A 19966-nucleotide genomic window follows, 5' to 3' on the forward strand; every position below is an offset into this window, starting at 1 on the left:
GCACCTAACATGTTGCAGAATGCTGTTAAAATATCAGTCTTTCTGAGATTGAAATGAATAAGACAACTGCAACGTCATCTCTAAAGATCTGGCAGAGCCTGTGGAGTTCATGACTCATAACATTGACCAAATGAGGGCAACTAGGCTGAAATCCATGAAACTGTTGCACGGTAGGACACACAGGCCCACAATCATGTCAATCAAACTGTTATAACTCTTTCAGAAGGAAAGGTTAGACTGATAAATACATCCACTGGAATATTTTGCCTTACTTTGCTTAAAAAGGCAAAGAGTATGTTAATAATCAGATGGAAATTATAATAATATAAGTGAAGGTCCAGTCGAACAGAGCTAGCTAAAGACTGAGGAAGCTACCAGGTGGAGGCTCTGTAATATTCTTTCACAGTAACTTGAAAGCAAGCTTATCATGGTGGTTCTCCATAGTACTTAATGGGTTCAATCCTAACTGAGAGTTATTTAGAGCAGGCTTTTGAAATCAACAAAACTTAAGTTAGTCATAACCAATGTCCTATTGATTTCCATAGACTTACTCTAGATATGACTAACCCTGGATCCATTTTCATGTAGACCACAGCTAAAGTTAGAAAATTGGTAAGTAGAATCATTTCAAAATGAGAGAAAACAAGGGTTAGGTTCCCATACTGCATTAAAGCATGATTTGTTTAATCATAGATTACCGATTGGTTACACTCACACATTGCACTAAGTGATAAATATCAGTTAACAAACCTCAGTGACTGGATTCATACAACAGGCTAATCCAAATCTAAATTCATGCTTGGCACAATGGCTAAACTAGTTTGGGAGATTCAATTATATCCATCTGAAAAAGTGAGATGGGATATCATCAAATCATAGAATCAAAGTTTTGGAAGGGACTTTTGAGGTATTCTAGTCCAATTACCCTGTCCAGTGCAGGAATCCTCATACCATTCCAGACAAATGGCTGTTCAATCTTTTATTGGAAACTGGATGGCTCACCCATGACTTCAGGATGCAACCTGTTCTACTCCTTAATATCTCTCACAGTCAAGAAATTCCTCCTTATGTCAAGTTTCAATCTCCCTTTGTAAAGCTTCCACCCACTGGCTCTTGCCTTACTCTCAGGTACTACAGAGAATAAATGCAGACCCTCTTTTCTGTGACATCCCTTCATGTATCAGAAGATTGCTATTGTGTCTCATCTTGGCCTTTAATCTTCAGATTGAACATACCAAATTCCTTTAAACACTCTTCATTGGGTATAGCCTCCAAGTTCCTTACCATCCCTGTCACTCTTCTCTGCACTCTTTCCAGTTCCTCAGCATACTTTTTGTATCGTGACAACCAGAATTGGGATACAGTATTCCAGATGCAGTCTGACCAGTGTAGCATAGAGTGGTACTATCACATCCCGTGATCTTGAGACTGTATCTCTATTGATGGAGCCCAAAAGTGCATTGGCTCTTTTGGCAGCCGCAAAACACTGCTGATTCATGCATAATCTGTGGTTTACCAGGACACCCAAGTACTACTGCTAAGCCAGGTACCACTTATTTTGTACCTGTGGCTTTAGTTTTTTCAGCCTAACTATAGATCCTTACATTCCCCATCACTGAATAGCATTTTGTTGGATAAGGTCCAATGTTCAGGTCTATCAAAATCCTTTTGAATCTTGAGCCTGTCTTCCAAGGTGTTAGCAATCCTTCCCAGCTTTGTGTCACCCACAAATTTTATGAGCATCCCCTCTGTCCCTTCATCTAAGTAATTTATGGAGATGTTGAAAAATACTGGGCCCAGGATAGATCCCTGAGGAACCCCAGTGCATGCCTCCCTCCACGTGGACACAGATCCATTAAGGACCATGTATGACCTGTGGTTGTTCAACCAATTGCAAATCCATCCATCCATTCCAATGGGACCATCCATCCCACACTGTCCTATTTATCCCACCCCTTTCTTAGTAAGAAACATATTGCTATATCAACAGTCTAAATCCCATGATACCTGCCCCATGGCAAAGATTGTCACACAACTTGTACAACTTACTATACTCATTTATGCTATGAATTGTTTAATCATCATATTTGCATCTATTATAAACATGAAATCAAGATTAAGAAGAAAAATGCTGGGGGTAAAAATCAACTTCTTCTCCCAGCTTCCTAAAAAGATGGTGGAAATCATCTCATAGACAGAAAAACAGAATGTGGGTATGGATAAACACATTCACCTGTATCTGCTCTGCTGCTTTACATTAAAGCTTCCCACCCAAACTTGTCTTTTTTTTCTTTCCATCTTCATGCTGATGACCTAGCGATATTTCCACCTCCTCTAGGTAGAGAAGACAAACTACAGATAAAAGCATTTGCTATCAAGAGGGAAGCCTTCCTACTGCCCTTCTTGATCTATGTATCAGTATTTAGACAGACAGATTTATCTAAATGCAGGGAGAATGTTAGCTAAAATTTCAGGAAGAGCATAAGAGAACCAGTATGGTCTGGAGATTAAGGTATTGGTCTGGGACTTGGAAGATCCCACCTAACTATGGGGCTCCCTGGATGACTTTGTACCAGCTATTTATCTCTGAGCATAACCTAGCTCAAACAATTCTTTAAGAATAAAACTAGAGGAAATAAAATGAGCTTCTGGAGCACAAAGTCACACATTTGGTAATTTGAGGGCCACATTGGTTTTGAGTGACGTCTGCCCTATGAAAATTTACAATTTAGGAGTTCTTGGGGGCCACACTAAAAACTTTCCAAGGCAGCATGTGCTCGTTGAGCCTCAGTTTGTGGATCTCTGTTTTACAGAGAAAGTGAGATATAAACAAACAACAGACAAATGAACAAATAAATAAAATTAATTTCTGTAAGAAAAAAGAGAAGCAAAACTGATGGTTTAATTGAAAAGTCCAAACCAAGGTGAGAACAGTTGGCTGAAAATTTAAGTAAATTGTAAATATGCTGCTAGGTAAGCTGACTCTTAGCCATTTGATGACTCATTAATTAGCTGAACAATAGGAAGGAACATCTTCTGTGGGCTGGATACAAGATGGTTTTGGAATGAACAGGAAATTACCATAATGAAATGCTTCTCTTGTAATCTCTAGTATTTACTTTAGTAAATGTTGACAGGTGACTTGCCCTGGAATATCAACGCAACATACCATTTGGCATCCTAAGAGTAAGGGGAAAAGGAAAACATAATCAAAACTATGTTCTAATATCAGTATAATATGAACCTTGATCTATTTGACATCTTTTTCACTGTTTAGAAAGGGTTTTGGATGAGGAGCAAACTGCATTTTAGGCATAAATAGTCTGAAGGCTATCTCTTTCAAAGCCATTTTGAAATGAAGAGATTATGAAGAAAAGATGGGAGGTTTGATGAATGGGACACTATATCTCCAACCCAGACTGTACAACTGTTATTTTGGAGCTGGAGAGATTGCCATCAAACACAGTTATTAAGAACTATAATTTGAATACTCTCTTACACCTTTCAAGAAGACCAGTTCCCTTTTCCAGAGTTTTCTTCTAAATTCCTTTAAAAAAAGAATACATGTGTATGCCAACCATCTGACAGTGATCTGAATAATATCTGGAGAGCCTGTTTCTGACTGTATACTTCTATTGAAATAAGCAAAATTAGGAAATGGGCCATTACTTTTCAGATATAATGGAATTAGAACTTGTGAGGAGCCAGAGGGTTGAACAGCTCTACCAAAGAAAGTGTGAAGTGGTGCTGGATATGCAAGTATAATCAAACCTTGTAGTTGCTTATAGAAAGAGGCTGAATTCACACATTAGGCTAAGATGTAATGTGGTTTATTTTTGTATTATTTATTTTTGCCTTTGGGTATATAAACTATAACTTATGCTTTAGCAGCTTTATCCATGAATCCAGATAGTTGTGGTTTATTTTACAAACAAGCATGACATGAGCCAATTTACTGGCAGGTTTATCCACTCAAGGTATTTTCTGAAAGTTGGATAACTAGAAGTGACCAAATTGTACCTAGAAGGCCTGACCTGATGACATCTTTCAGGTGATTTTTCAATACCTGAGTCATAGAGGGACTCAATCTGAATTATGGTGACTTTTGTCCTGGATATGTCTAGGGATGACATTTTGTACAAAGGTATAATCCAACAGTGGGTGTGGTTCTAATCTATAGTATGTGATACCAGTTTATTCTGAAAAGAAACAGAAGGGATGCTCATAAAATTTGTGACTGACACAAACCTTAAAGGTGTGTTTATGAGTTATGGCAAAGATTACAGTAGATTAATGTTATTGCAGCACAAACTTCCCCAAGTTTGTGGAAATCTTTACATATCAAAATGTTAAGGATTAGAATTCTGAGAGTTCCAGGTCGATGGTACTGGTTTGGGAAAGGTTGCTTTAAAGGACAGAGAAATATCCAGTTTTCTTGCCTAACAATGGCTAACTCAGACAATAGCATCTGTTAATGTTAATTGCACTGCAGGTAAACTATTAGATGTTTAAGCAATGGGACTGAAGATGGAGATGGTGTTCACTTTAGTTATGAAGATTTGGTTTGAGGGCATCCTTTGTAACCATCAAGCTGTTGATAGTTTTGTGCTCTGGACTTCATCCTTGGATTTGAGTTTCTTGTGCATCTATTACAAGATAGGTAAAAGCATTGCAAATATACTGCATGCTGCAAGCCAGTGGGCAAACGGTGGCCCATGGATGTCTCCTAGGTGATCCATCATAGCCTCCTCATGATAACTGAATTGTGAAATTCATCAGTGGTTGGAGGCTGGTTTACTGAAGAATACAAGCCACTCAAAGCCCCCATGGATTGGAGCAGTGTAAGCCCCAATAATTTAAATAAAAAAATAAAGTAATAAAGTAATAATGCAAATAACCATGTACCACCATTCCAAAAAGTAAGAATAGGGAACAGGTCTCAAGTGTAGTTTCCTGTTGAGAATCCATGTGTGCTCTGCTTAGTGAAACTGGGATTTCACACAAGCAACACAAAAAGAAAAATATGAATAGAAAACATGGCAATGCATACCTAAAAAATGGGATTTTAATGGGCTAGAGAACCACTCACCCTTAGCTCCTTAGTACTCAGAGATTTCTACCGAAGAACATTCTTGGGGAAGTTTGTGCTAAGAACTGTTATTTTGGCGTATATATAAAATCAAGTGGTAAATAATCCAAAAATTTTGGATTAATTTTTAATGAAAATTTACTTTTAAAAGAACTTTAAAAGGGAGGGAATGGGAAGGCATATATAAATGTAAGACAATTCATTTTATTAGTCAAAAACATGAATTTCCATGCTCTTAAAGATAAAATTGTAGAAGGAACAGTTTGCTGAACTGGGCAGTTCCTTATTTTCTGAACATTTATTTAGTGGTCCATCACTAGAAAAAAATTGAGCAATATTGTGGGAGACTGTCGTGGGAGGACGTGTGGGATGTGAGTCACCCAGAAATATAAAAGCGAAAATGTGCTGGCTCTCTTCCTTAATCCATCAGTGTGTCTCTCTGAGATTTTTTCACATTCAAAACTCATTTTAAAACACATCCTTTGACAATTTCTCTAGCAGAATTTCTCTACCATAGATACATTTACAGGCCTTCACAGCTTTATTATTATTTTTTTTTTGTAGCAACCAAGGAAGACCTTCCAAAGACCTGCAGAGAGTACATGAGATGCTATCTTTCTAGCAGAACAGATGCTTGTCCATGTTTGTGTGGGGAATCTGTGGTTTGCCAATTATTGCTGATCCACAGTTCCCAGAGCAAAAGCTAGCGTGGCTCATGGTAAGGAATGCGAGGAGCCGTAGTACCGCAACATTTTGTGTGCTGGAGGTCTGTGCAGGTCAATATTTTTCTATTTTGACTAACAGCACTGCCAACTGATTGTGGAACACACCGCCTTGGAAGATGGTGGAACTTTCTTTGTTGGAGGTTTCCAAGTAGAAGTTGTATGGCCACCTATTATTGTTGCCCGAGTAGTTGGCAGAGAATAGCATTAGATGACTTTTGAGGGACCTTCCAGGTATATGGTTCTATGAACTACAACATATTTTCAATAATAGCTTCTTAACAGACTTGCCACAGAAAAGAGATTTTTCCCTTCCTATTATCCCTCAGGACTCATTTTTATCCTACTTACAGAATGTACTTGTAAAACTTATCTATAGCTGAATTTATATACTCTGGCATATATGAACTGTTTACAAGTCTGCAGAGAAACATTGCATTGCTCTCCAAAATACCACATTTATAGCAACTTTCTGAAGTTTCTTGCAGAGGCTGCTTCCCATGACCTCCTACTAGATTATTTTGGCTGGAGAGGCCAGGAGCTGAACTTGGTGCTTTCCACATGCAGAGGGTATCTTCTCTCACCAAGAAATCCTGTCATTTCAGATTGGGCACCTTTGCATGAAACAGTATGTTACAAGCCGCTCTTGACCCAGTACAAACAGAAAGAATGCTCAGAGGCTTTTCTGTAGAAGCTCTTCACCATCAGCAGGGGGTTCTTCTGAGGGGTGCGTGTGTGAATTTGTGTGCATGCATAACAAAAGTCAGATGTTTTCCTCATGGCCTGAAATCACTGCTTAGTGATTACTAAGTCCTAAGTTATTTATATAATTCCTTAGTCACTTATATAATTAAATACTATAAGCAGCTATTTATTATATCATTTATTGGTTGATTTACATTACTTACCAGGGGAAAAGAAAAGAGCAGAGAAACAAGGTAGATTCTGCCTGACCTCTGAGTCATCTGAAATGGCTGGCAGCTGTTTCTGGAGTGCAGTAATGGAAGATGTCCCCCTCAGTTTGTCCTCCACTCATGCTTAGTGTGTGTTTTTCTGCTGTGCTGGCCAAGCACACATTCCCCTGTTAGGTTGCCTTCAGTGCTCCTGTCAGTTTGGTTTACAGCCCTTTGGTTTGTTGCAGGCTAACTCGGCGGTGCCTGCTTTGCAGAAGACAGACCGCCATGTCTGAGAGCCAAGGCTAGCTTCCTTTGGTGTGGAAGCTGGCTGCGTGACTTTGGGCCAGCCACTTTCTCTTAGCCCAACCCATCTCACAGGGTGTTGTGGGGAAAACAGGAGGAGGGAAACACCACCATGAGTTGTACAAAATAAAGGTGGGATATAAATCTAGTAAATAAATACATAAATACATAAATAAATAAATAAATAAATGGTACCTTTTATCCTCAGTCTTGCAGTGAATATTGTAAAGGTATAATCAGTAAAATGTTTGCTTTTTGGTTGAAAGTTTGTGACTGGAATCTCAGCAAAAGCCCTATTTTTTTAGCTTCTTTCCTTTCCTTATCTATCATCGTCATCATCGTCATCATCATCATCATCATGATGTACAGTTCTACCTTTTCACCATTTTTCCAATTATTTGAGATGTGAAACTGAATGGTTTCATCCTCAACTCCCAGATAGATCAAACAACCTATGGGCTATTGGGAACTAGAGATAAATGCCTTATCTCTCAAGGAAACATTTACTAAAAAAATGAAGCAAAGGAAGAAGGAGGAAGCTCTGAAAGGAGAAGGAAAAGGAGAAGCAGAAGGAGAAGTTTCCTGTTGCATTTCAAATCAGAAATATTTGACTTATGAAACAAGAGTTATAATGACTATAGTTCTGCTGTAGTAATGCTAAGGATGGGTCAAAAAGCCCCTAGAAACAAATTCAATAATAAGTAAGGATTTTTTTTTAAAGAAAAGTTTCTGTTGTGCTTGCATGTTGGTGCATTAACTTTGTATATTGTGTGTGTATATAATTATATACATATTCACACATGCATACACATACACAGAGACATACGCATATATGTCCAGAAAGTGTTTGGCAAGTGCTTTCTTGGAAGAGAAAGGCAAGAAGGCCCAGGAGCTGAGGAAAGGTCCAGCAGGACAGCGTGGTTGCCTGCAGTCCAGACTGACTACCTTGCAAGCTGTTGCCATCAGGATTTAGAGTCAAGCTGGTGTTGGCTAAGCTGTGGATTGACCCAGTCAAATGCTGGGATCGTTTACCTCGTGCGAAGAGTCAAAATCACACACAAGTTGGGAAATTGCAACCTGTTTATTCTGCACGGTAATAAAGAGGCACTCTCAGAACTGAAGTAACAAACTGAGAGTCCCAATATGTAAATTAGCATAGCCTCTATACATTTGTGAAAACAAAAGCACATGATCATTAGTAAGCAACAGGCACAAGCAGTAAATTATTCACACCCCTGGTTGGGCAGAGTCTCCCCAAGAGGTGGGCTCCTTGCTAAAATATTGCAGCCTCTCTCTCTCTATCTGTCCCTAGCTGATAAGGCTGATATGCAAAACTTTTAGCTAATTTATCTACAACAAAAAGGGAGTTGGCCTGAAAAAGGGAATTGGCCTTGAGTCTGATGTTGCTCTGGGCCAGGATTGTACCAGTTCTTCAATAATGGCAACCACATGATCACTCCAGGAATTTGCAGTGCAGGATAAAGGGGCCCAAAGGGGAGCAACCATGAACAAAGATGGACAAGCTGGGGCTTCTCTGGCTCAAGTCAGCTGTACCAGCCCATCACTGGCATGAGACAGGACAGGAGCGTCCTCAACAGTAAATGTGGATATGACCACAGTCTGGTTTCAGTTTTTCAGTGGAAGTTGGTAGCAGCCAAGAAGACAGGAGATCATTTTATGTAGGGTAAAAACTGGTCTGAAGTTGCTGATGCAGGCATTCTTTTCCAAGAAATCAACCACTAAGCTATTGACTGCAAGGACCTGTTTGCCTCCACTATACCCTGCTTGTACATTTGCAAATGAAACAGATTTTATAAGGCATCATAAATCTTCCGGGCTCTCTTTCATCCAAGAAATCTCAATCTGTCAGATTTGATCCTTTCCCTGCTTAGGGAAGAGAGGACTGAGCCCATAGCAATATAAACTATGTTTTCTTTAATACTTACAATTTTCATTTTGTAAATATTTGATCACTGGAATAGTGTCCAGTCATGAAATTAAGGCTGAATTTTTTAAAATTAAAATTGTGACTACATTTTTAACTTTAAAAATGGAAGAGTGGTTACACTTTTTTAAAGGAATAAAAAGATGCTTCCTTTCTCAGATGCATCACGTTTTGCAAAGAATATGAATAAAGTTTGAGACCGTTGCGTCCATATTTAAAGTAGAAAAGCAGTTAGAAGGACCTGTGATTTCCAGAAAAATCAAGGAATTAGCAACATTAACAGAAAAACAGAGATCAGCTGAGGCAAGAAAAAAATCAAGAAAAAAGTTAATGGGTTGTGGAGGAAACATGAGCGTAAGTATGAGAAAAGTTTATATGGAAAAACTGACTCAAGCGTTAAACTGACTCATCTTACTGCTCAGTATGTTTTCATCACTCACACTCGAAAATGCCACTGAGAGAGAAAGAGATTTTTTGCTGCAAATTTTCTTCTGCTTAGAGCTATAAAAATGCTTGATTTTGGATTATTTTATAACATTTATTTCCTAACATCCCAAGTCTCCTTCGTATTTGCCTTTTTAATTCATTATGGAATACATTGGGGTTGCTTTTAATTATGGATCTTTACCACTACCACCTCCACCAACCAAATAATAGTTCAGAAGAGGAATTTTCTTCGGAAGAACAGTGGGTGTTACGTAGAGTAGGCTGCATTACCTATCGCAACTGTTTTTGCCCCGTTAATGGTCTTAAATGCAAACCTAACATCACACCCTTCAGCAGTTTCAATCAACTAATTTCCAAAACTCAATTAACAGGAGCATGCAGATCAGACCTCTTGGGCCTTCTGAGGCCCAATGTGTCCTGAGCTGACGAGCAGCAGTTTTGGGTGGTTATAGATCCCAATGGGGACGCAGTGGCGCAGCAGCTTAATGACGCCGAAAGTTGCCGGCCAGAAATGGCTGACGCTTCGGCGGTTCGAGGCCAGCCTTCGCGTTAAACAGGGTGAGCTCCTGTTTCCTCCCCAGTTCCTGTCAACCCAACAGGTCGAAAACTTACGTGAGTAGATAAATGGGGACTCTCACTCTGGTGGGAGGAAAAATGCTGGCGGTGCCTTGCAAAAAAGGAGTCGGGAGCAGTTGCCGGTAAGCGCGAAAAACTGCGCGCGCCCGAAAAGGGTGCGAAGCAACGGAAACCCCGCCTCCTGCGCTCGCCAGCTGGGCTCTGCCCTAGGAAGGAGGCTCTGGCAAACCACTTCCGAAACACCTTGCCTTGAAAACTGCAAGGACTCGTCCAAGCAGTCACTGCAGGGTCAGCAATGACTGAGCGCAGACAAAAAAAAAAAAAAATAGATCCCAATAGATCTCCTACTTGATCCCAGTTGCCAGGCATCCATCTTCAGAATTTCTATATGCAAGCAGCCGCTGTGATCGGTGTTCTCTTAGGATCATGCAGCATATATAGAATTACTATCCTGGCAGTGTTTTTCTCTCCAAAATCAACATTAGAAGCCTACTATGTATATCCTTTCCCTGTCCCCTTCCATAATGTTATCTGGGAAGACCATAAATGAAATTAGGTAGGCAATTCTCCTGCCATTTTTTTTAACACCTAGAAATTATCATATATTTATCTATTCAAAATAGAATATTTAAAACAGCATATCCTTCTATCTGCTTCCTTTTGCCAGAATTAGAGTTTGGCAATAAAGGGAAAATTTTATGAGTGTCTTCAGTGATCAACAGGAAACTATAAAATAACTTGGACTTGTAAAGTCAGTTTTAATTAGAAGAACAGGAGCACTGTACTTCTGGAAAGTGCAGAGTGGCAATTTTGGGGCAAATAATTGGGTTTTTAATCACTTCCATCAAGGTGAAATAAAATGAGCCATATTTGAAAGGAATAATTCTGATTAAAGTTGCTAAAATTCTTTGCTGAGCAATAATTGCTTACGATGTAATAATTTTATTAAAGGCTCTTGGCCAGGAGAAGGCACTTCTGAATAATCTTTCTTTTAATTTTATGTCCTATAAATTATGGAAAGTCAATGCCTCAGCAGTACTATATAGGCTGTAGAACTAACCAGACTGACTCAGAAATTTAGCATGAATAGTTTTCTCAAAGGCTATTAATCATAAAGAACTAAAAGGGAATTCTGATGATTTCAGATAAGCTTTATTTCAATGTACCTGATACTTTACCCAACAGGAAAGAAATAGGCTTTCTCTGTAATGCTTTTTGGTCAATTTCTTGATTGCTATCTTGGAGGTGGTAATAAACACTCACTTCATCCACCCTGGCAATTCTCAGGTTATAGGTCAAGTTTGGAAAAGGAATCAATTGCTCATTTCTAGAACTGTTGAGCCTCATTCACTCCTGACATCTGTAACACAATGCTGAAGGATATTGTAACAAACAAAGGTCTGCGGTTTGGCATTTCTAATGTTTTGAGTCCTCTTTGGGTGGCCCTTGTGCGTCAGGGATTAAGTGAAGGATATATTTTGTCCTACAACCAGTGCCATTGCTTCTAAAGAATCTCTGTTCTCCAAGAGTCATCCTACAGTCAAATATATCTGGACTGGGAGTCATGTCCGTGAGCGGCTGAGGCCAGGACAAAAAATGATTGCATTTACATATAGATTTAAATACTATTAATAAATTGTAATTAAATTGTTAATCAAACAATCAATCAATCAATGTAGTCATTTTTGTCACATTAAAAATCACAATTAGATAACAAACAGTTACTCTTTGGGGGTCTTTGGAGGCTGCTTTGAAGGATTTCAAGAGGTGGAGGTACCCTTGGGTCCTCAGTTGGCTCATCTCTGAAATAGCCTATCAGGGTTCTTGATCTTATATATAGAGCCACAAATGATTTCACATAGTTCCTCTTTGAAATGATCGTCCTTACAGTTTTTGAAAATAGACTATTTTTAATGTTATGGTTGTTAATTTCATAGCCTTTATGGTTTACTTTGTTGAGCAAAACCCAAACTTACTGCTGAACGTGGGTTTGCCAGGGTGTGCAGCTAAGACCCCCAAAGAGTAACTGTTTGTTATCTAATTGTGATTTTTAATGTGACAAAAATGACTACATTGATTGATTGATTGTTTGATTGATTAACAATTTAATTACAATTTATTAATAGTATTTAAATCTATATGTAAATGCAATCATTTTTTGTCCTGGCCTCAGCCACTCATGGACATGACTCCCAGCCCAACCTTGAGTGCCTGGCTAGCGGATATGATTCCTCTACTCTAGGGCTGTGTAGCACTTTGATATCAAAGGGTGCTTAGAGCGTGCTTGGGTCCATATGTAGGGCCTAGATACGTATGTGCTGCTGCAGCTGTGGATGGTAGCTGGGCCAACCCAGGACAAGATGCAGCTGCTCAAGGAGTTGCTGAGAAATGCTAGGTGAGTGTTCCCTTATCCCAACTTTGATCCACTTGAATCTGCACAGCTCTTCCCTCTTCCCTCCATCTTTTGAATTTTTAGGCATTACCTGAGAATATTTTACTTTCAAATAAAGTACTTTCTGCTTTTTTTGGCCTTTGAATCGATGTTGGCTCCTAGTGACTGCCTGGACTGCTGCCTGCAGCTTTCTTGGCAAGAATTTCACTACACCAAATTGGCTCTCACCTTCTGCATAGGTAAGTCTTTTTTTTTTGTACCTTTGAGTCAGTGTTGACTCATGGCAAGTGCTGAAAAAGTCCCTGTAGTTTTCTTGGCAAGATTTCAGAAGTGGTTTGCCATTGCCTTCTTCCCAGGGCTGAGAGAGAGGGACTGGCCCAAGGTCACCCAGTTGGCTTCGTGCCTAAGGTGGGACTGGAACGCCTGGTCTCCCAGTTTCTAGCCTGGTGCCTTAATCACTACATCAGACTGGGTCTAGGTAAGTCATGCCATGCATAAATTATTGATTAATAATACCTTAATTATTGATAACTATTGCTTATATATTCTTCACATTTGTTATAATTGTTACTTAACAAATCTATTAAAATAATTTCCTTCTGAAACTTGTTTGCTGCCAATGTCTCTTGCTGCGCCACAAAACGGGTCTGAGCTTGGTGCCGAAGCCAAAAGACATCCAAACACGAGGTGCAGAATAAAGGGTTGCTTTTATTAAGGTACCAGAACAAAAGGACTCCAGCCTGAAAGGCAGCAGGAGCCCTGAACACAGTTTGGTTACAATTTTTATACTTCCCCAATTCCCTCCCCAGTTCCTCATTGGTCAGGTACTATGGAGTTTACAACCTATCAGATACATCAAATACAATTCCCGGATGTCCCGCCTTAGTTTACATCTCTCACTACTCTACTCCAAAGCCCCCTTGCCCCTATTTACAATTATTCATATTTGGGACTTCTATCTACGTGTCATTTTGGAAGCTACTGTGTTCCTGTAGTTTCTTACATAGCCACAGTCTGTGGTTAGATTGGCTGTACCCTGTCGCAACTATCTACATTCTTCCCCTTTTTATATATGTGCAAGCTGCTTTAAGCCTATAGCTAAATTTCACACATCCTGTCTTCTAGGTTGTGGGCCCTCTTGCAAGCGTTTCAGCATGTTCCCCCCCCCCCCTTATCAGCTGCCCCAACAGTGGGTGGTTGGGCTCATTCCTCTTCAAACTGGTGTTGGTATGGCCTCAGTTCCACATATGAACCTGGGGGGAGATTAACCCCCTTCACTATAATCTAATTTTCTTTTTTTCTTAAAAAAGCAGAATATCATAAGTTTGTAGAGAGGGGCACATGGAAAATGTACTTAGTCTGAAATAGTTTTTTCATATTTTATTGCTATGGTTGCCGTTGCAAACCACACCTTGATGTTAAAGATCAGGGGTTGTCATTGTAGAAAGTTAATGTTTGATTACAGTAAAAATCTACAGATATTCTGAGAAACTGCCAAGAGAACTGAGAGATGAAGGCAAGCAAAACCATTGTGAACAGGTGTTGTTATTTTAAAACAAATTGAGATTTTTATAGTCCAGGTAAGGGATAATTTTTTTACCAACTTTTGCAGATTTTCATAATACCTGAGACCTGTTTGACTGTTCGATCAGTCCGACTTGTAAAATATGTCACTTCCCTATTTATGTTACTTGTTGTCAAGCACATTTTGCTAGATATTTTCTTGAATTTTGTTTGATTTATCTAAAACTATGTTTCTTTTTGTGTTATGAGTTAAATTTCATATTGCTACTAGTAGGAGAGTAATAGGTTGATTGGAAAACCTTTTGCTAATAAATGAAGAAGGTGGAAGAAAGATGGTGTGGATTGAATGTAAATATCCTCTCTCTCCATGTTAGGAAGGCAGTTTCATAAGATCAACAGTGAGTATCTATGGTGCTTCTTGTGATAACGCCATTATATGGTGTGTTGTAGTCCCTGTTCTTTCCACCATTTTGGATTCTTTTGCCTTTTCAAGAAATGTTTCTCTGTTTTTTTTCACCCACCCTTTGAATCTTTTTCTTATTTCTCTCAGACAGAATCATCCCCCTCCTTCCATGAAACTTGGTTTCCATATCATATCCTTAGATAAGGACAAAATACTGCCCTGGATCCAAAGTTCTCTCCTATTCTCTTGTCACAAGGAGCTCTCTCAGTTAGATGACATCTTTCTTGGTCACATGAAGGGAAGCTTGGGTCCAACCCGTTTGTTTGCTCAGGGTTGGGTAAAGCAACCTGTAATAAAAGGGGTTTCATTTCCCTCTTTAATAGTGATCTTATGGTATTGTCGAGTCAAGTATCTTCTTCCTTCCTTTCTGTTGTCTGCGTTTTTCGAAATAAAACTCCCATGCTGAAAACCAAAACAAATCAAAAGAGAGACAAATTCCTGTAAAGGTTTCCTGCCTAGAAAAGAAACCAGGGTGGTACAATTGAAAGCAGGAGTGAATAACGTACTTGCTGGAATCAGAGTTTAACACAGATTTGAATCGCTGCTCAGAAATTGTGTTTCAACTGTTAATAGGAATCAGAAGAGAAAGCCTGATCAAGATGTTTAAGCCAAATGGACTTAGTTTACTGTGTCTCCTTAGTCTTCACCAGGTAAGTGGCAAAAAGCTTTCATTTATCTTTAACAGACTTGATTCTGAACACACTGGAAAACAGTTGTTTTTTACTGGCAATTATTGAGATGGGAAAAATAGTATATGGCTTCCTTTCATTTTCTTGGAACATTCATAATCTAATTAAGGATTTTCCAATCCTTCAAATTATGGTACACAAATTATTTCAGTTTCCCCCAATGGTAAATGGTGATGCTGTCTCTTGCCTGACTTTACGAACCTAGGGAAATCTCTTAGCATTTCTTGGGGATCATTTGCGTGGGTATATTGCTTGCGATTTTGTTTTTCATTTGTTGATCCATGTAGCTTTCCTCACAACTCTGTCTCTTGTAAGGGTTTACATTCACTAATGTGTAAAATTCTGATCCCCTCATTACAGTATATAAATAGCAGCATATACAAGTTGATGACTGCAATGAGGAATGCATATTCAAGTATCAAACATTCTACATTCAAATTTTGAATGTTGTCTTAATTTGCTTCTGATTGTCATTTATTATATGCAAATTTCACTTTTCTTAAAATGGGTAGGAGATGGAGATGTTTCTCATTTAGATTGTGGCTAAATTGCAGGTAGGGGTTATCGCTGTAGAGACATTACCTCTATTTGCCTTATCTTGTGGAGTCCAACGCTTTATTTAAAGGGCTGCCCAGTCTATGTCTACTTTTAAAATAAAGAACCATAAGAAAGGAGAGCAAAAGATTGACCTTCAACAATTGACCTTCAACAATTGGAAAGCAGGCAGGGCAAATAGAGGTCATCTGCTCAGAAGCTCTCCATTATGCTGAGATACATGATACATTGCTATTTAAATTATATTAATTAATTCTAAATGTGTATCTCTGCTAGAGATGAACAAACTTTTTGCTCATTTAAAAGTTGAAAAGCATGCCAGGACAATGACCCCAAACAGCTCCTACTAATCAGTTAGAGTAATTAAGCCACACTAATGAATGAATATTTGGGTTAGGAATGATAGTTTACTGCTTTGGAATGTATCACTTCTATAGATCTTGTGAATCTTAGGAGTACAAATCGGAGTCCCAAACTTTTTGGGGTTGATGGGTACACTTGGAGATTTGAGAACATATTGCACGAACTCTTACAAAATGGCTGCCATGGAATAGCTTTGGAGGGTGGGATCAATCAAAAACCCCTTTTTATCAGAAGACAACTGGGCAGCATAGTTCTCACCATCAGCTTGAATTCCTCCCTTTTTCTGGACAAGCGGTCATATGTTCAGACAAAACACTGGGCTCCAGCCACATAACATTTTAATTTTCTAAGAAAGCCTATGGTGTTCATGTGGGTCCAGAAAAAATCGTGGAAATGAAGATCATACTATGGCCTATCACTTTGCTTTCCACTATGCCAAATTCTGATGTAAAGTCAAAGAACTGATTTTTGTTTTAAGTCTGGTGAGCAAGGAGTTTGGCGGGCATGACGGGAGACTCTGTCGGCACACTGGTACGCAGGTTAAATGCCCATTTAATCCAGCAACCTTTTGCAATGGTGGCCCTCCAAATGTTTATATCTATAAGGCATGAATGTAATATCATCCATCAGGTCTGGCAGGAGAGGTATGTTGCGGATCCCATATGCCAGGGAGTTTTGTCAGGTGGAACCTAGGAGGAAAGCCTTTTCTGCCGAGGCCCCCGCCCTATGGAATATCATTCCCCCAACCCTGTTGGCCTTCTGGAAGGCCCTTAAAACATGGTTCTGTCAACTAGCTTGAGAGTTCCATGATATAGTGGAGCCTGCTAGATGGCTATATGATAGTTAATTGATTGCACTCTTTTGTATGTTTTTCCACCATATTTTTATTTGGTTTTTATCTGGTTTTTATCTTTTTAATTTAAACTGGTTGTTTTTAATGGCTTTTTATGTATTTTGATGGTTTGATTATGTATGCTGCCCAGAGTTACTATGTGAGATGGGAGCTCTACAAATGTGATAAATAAATAAATAAGTAAAGTCCCCTCCTAAGAATAGGTAATTAGAGGAATGCTGTTTCTAAGTATTTGGGTTCCATTTATTCTGTTAGGATTGGTAGTAGTCGTCAGGGACAGAAGTTTTGCCTGGCATGTTTAACTTCTTGAAGATTTAATGTTTATTGCAAGAGGTCAAGCGTTCAGAATGCCTGGGTCAAGCACAGAGAGTTGGATTGGGACAGTGGGGGTGGCCTGTCTAAGAAAGCAGAATGAACTCTGCTTCTTCTCTACTTGGTAGGAATCCCGATTCTTATTTCTAAGAGTCCCAGCCCCCTGAAAACAACAAAATGCTCTGCCCACAAACTTCCTTAGGTATCACTGTTGTACATGTTGCTATGGCTGAAGTTTGAAGGAAGGAAGCCAAAATAATATTTTCTGTATGCCAAGAGGAAAGTATCAGCAGCAGGCTTGGGGATTCTGGATGTTTACAGGAATATATATAAACAAACAATGGGAGAAAGAGAAAGGATGGTTTGCAAAGACAGAGAGGAATATTGTTGGTATCAATTAGCTTCAACTGTCTTTTCTTTTCTTTTCTTTTCTTTTCTTTTCTTTTCTTTTTTCTTTTCATCTCATGCTTCTTAGTGCTTTGGCTTACTATTTCTTACACCATCTCTGTGCTTTGCATAACATTGTTTACCTCAGGACAGAAGAGCATAATGGGTACGCATGCCTCTCCTACCAAAAAAAGACTCCAGTTTTCTGTGTCCACAGAAATCTGAGTCATAATTGCAAGAAGGTTGGATAGTACTTACCATGATTCTGGTTGGGGCTCCATGTAAGCAAGTGGTATCTCTTAAAATGTCTATTCATACTCATCACACTACTCAGTTTTGGGGTAAGTAATGTTGTGCAAAGTGTGGAAAGGGTATAAGAAATAGTAAGCCAAAGCAGTTAGAAACCAAAGGTAAAAAAAGAAATATAGCTAAATCTAACATACTTTATCAGCAGCATTCAGTATACTTCTATACATTTCTGTCTTTGCAAATCATTCCACACATCCATACGTTGCTTCATACATTGCCCTAACCTTAACCCTCAAAAAGAAAGAGGTGAGAAGTTTAAAGTACAAAAGGTGGTCTGTTCATTCATTTACAGTGAATAAATGAGGATCAAATCCTAAAATAAATATGTGAAGGAACAGTAAACACCATTCAGCCACAACTTCTGTGGTCTTTTCCTTCCACTTGATAAATTTACTGTTCCTTCCCCCACCTCAACATACATCTTTCATAGTGCTGACTCACTTGTATTCAATCCATATTCATCACCCATTCATTCCTCATCCTATCTCTTCTTGTTTCACCACCTCCATCTCTTGGAAGATGGGTATGGCAGGAGGAATTTATTCCAGGCAATGTCCTGGAACCCTCAAACCTGCATAGAACAGGGGTTTTCAAACCATTTCAGGCTACAGAACCTGTTAGTTAAAACAAAAATTCCTGGAACCCTGGACCATGAGGCAAAGCTCTAGTGACAGAAAATTGGCTGTGTTCAAGTGAACATTTTTTGCCTTTAATCTTTTGGAGGACCATATCAAGTTCTCAAGGAAGCCTCGGGTTCTGAGGTATACAATTTAAAAAATGCTGACATAGAGCATGGTCAGTCTGTCCCCCAATAGATGGTGATAAAGTTTGTGGACATTTCCTGTGTCTTATAGATGAAGAAGGTTATTCCAAAATGATTTTTTATACTGAGCTTTTGCTTTGGACACATGACACTATGAATGTCTGTGTCATGGTGGCTACTTTCATTCTAATATCAGATACTGTATATGAACTGGTCACTTATATTTCAAGTCTTTTTGAATCAAAAGTGAGACAGATGTTGAAACTCTTCTTTGCAGAGTTCTTGTGTAATCTTGGAGCAGCTTTCAATAAAGGGAGTGAGGGAAGAAACTAGAAAGAACCACTCCTCATTATTCCTACATTATATTATGATTCACATTTTATAGCTCACATAAAACTATTCCAATGGACCAGGAAGGGCCTACGCAATGATATAAGATTTAAACTTTGATCCTTGGAGTATGGTTGAAGACTTTGATCTTTCTAACAGGGCTATATGTCCCCATAACATAAAACAAAGGGTTTTTCTGCAAGGCAGCCTTCAGATACTTATCTCCTGTGTGTAAACTGGGTGGAAATGAAGCTGCTTTAAGAATTCTGGATTTCAGCCCCTTTCTCCACTATGTCCTTGAGTCCGATGTTCTGTCCAGACCACATTTCTTATAGCCATGATTGGAAGATTCCCATTTTTTCACCCTTCTTGGACTGGTTAGAAAAAGAAAATACCACCATTTTATCATTTTCATATTGGGGCTAAAAGGGGAAAGTGGCAGATCACTTGTCAATTCTACATTATTAAAAGAAACAACAAAAAAAGTAATCCTTTCACTGTTGTATCAGGAACTTATTTTTAAAAAGTCAGCTTTTTCCTTTCTGCTGGTGAAATTGTAAAATAAAATAAAATAAAATAAAAATGCTGGAGAAGGCAATGACCACTGATGGACAGGAGAGGGTTCCTGCCACAGCTCACAGTCACCACTTAAATGGGAGGCCCTTGCTTCCAATAAAATGAAGTGCACCAGCTAACATGCGAACCAGATAACACCGTGTGAGCTGGCACAAGATAGAAAACATTACTTCGATGAGTAGCAGGGGAAGGCAGGCAGACGTTGTTTGGTGATCAGGGTTGGGTAGGGGCCACATTGAGAAATGTCAGTGGCCCATTTTGGCACTAGGGCAAGATGCTCAAAATGATCTGTCCAGGGAGAAAATCTTTCCAGATACAACAGTAAAAATGAGATTTGTCTTTATAAAGTAGAGTTTAGCCTTCTTGTCCATTCTTAACACAATGAGGGCTTCTTTAGTGAGGACTAATGCTTTTCTAAAGAAAAGCAATTACATCCCAGTTGTTGAGTGTGGGTTTGTTTGGTGAAACAACA

The 19966-nt window shown here is 39.0% G+C and overlaps 1 protein-coding gene across 2 annotated transcripts in view; it reads left to right on the top strand.

Annotated features, from left to right (window-relative positions):
• Window positions 1-13812: 13812 nt before the first annotated feature.
• The window catches only part of CDH17 (cadherin 17), a 36704-nt gene continuing 30550 nt past the window's right edge, over window positions 13813-19966 (top strand). Inside the window, exons 1-2 of one of the 2 annotated variants that reach the window (XM_015889646.3) lie at window positions 13813-13950; window positions 14931-15007. In XM_015889646.3, coding sequence (XP_015745132.2) covers window positions 14957-15007 — 51 coding nt within the window. In that variant the 5' untranslated portion in view covers window positions 13813-13950; window positions 14931-14956. Of the gene's footprint in view, window positions 13951-13972; window positions 14293-14930; window positions 15008-19966 lie in introns of those variants that run through there. The other variant, XM_015889645.3, reaches the window with a different exon arrangement.

This window comes from Python bivittatus, unplaced genomic scaffold, assembly GCF_059951505.1.
Source record: "Python bivittatus isolate LINGU-HERP-01145 unplaced genomic scaffold, Pbiv_v1 ctg000590_np1212, whole genome shotgun sequence".
NCBI lineage: Eukaryota > Metazoa > Chordata > Lepidosauria > Squamata > Pythonidae > Python > Python bivittatus.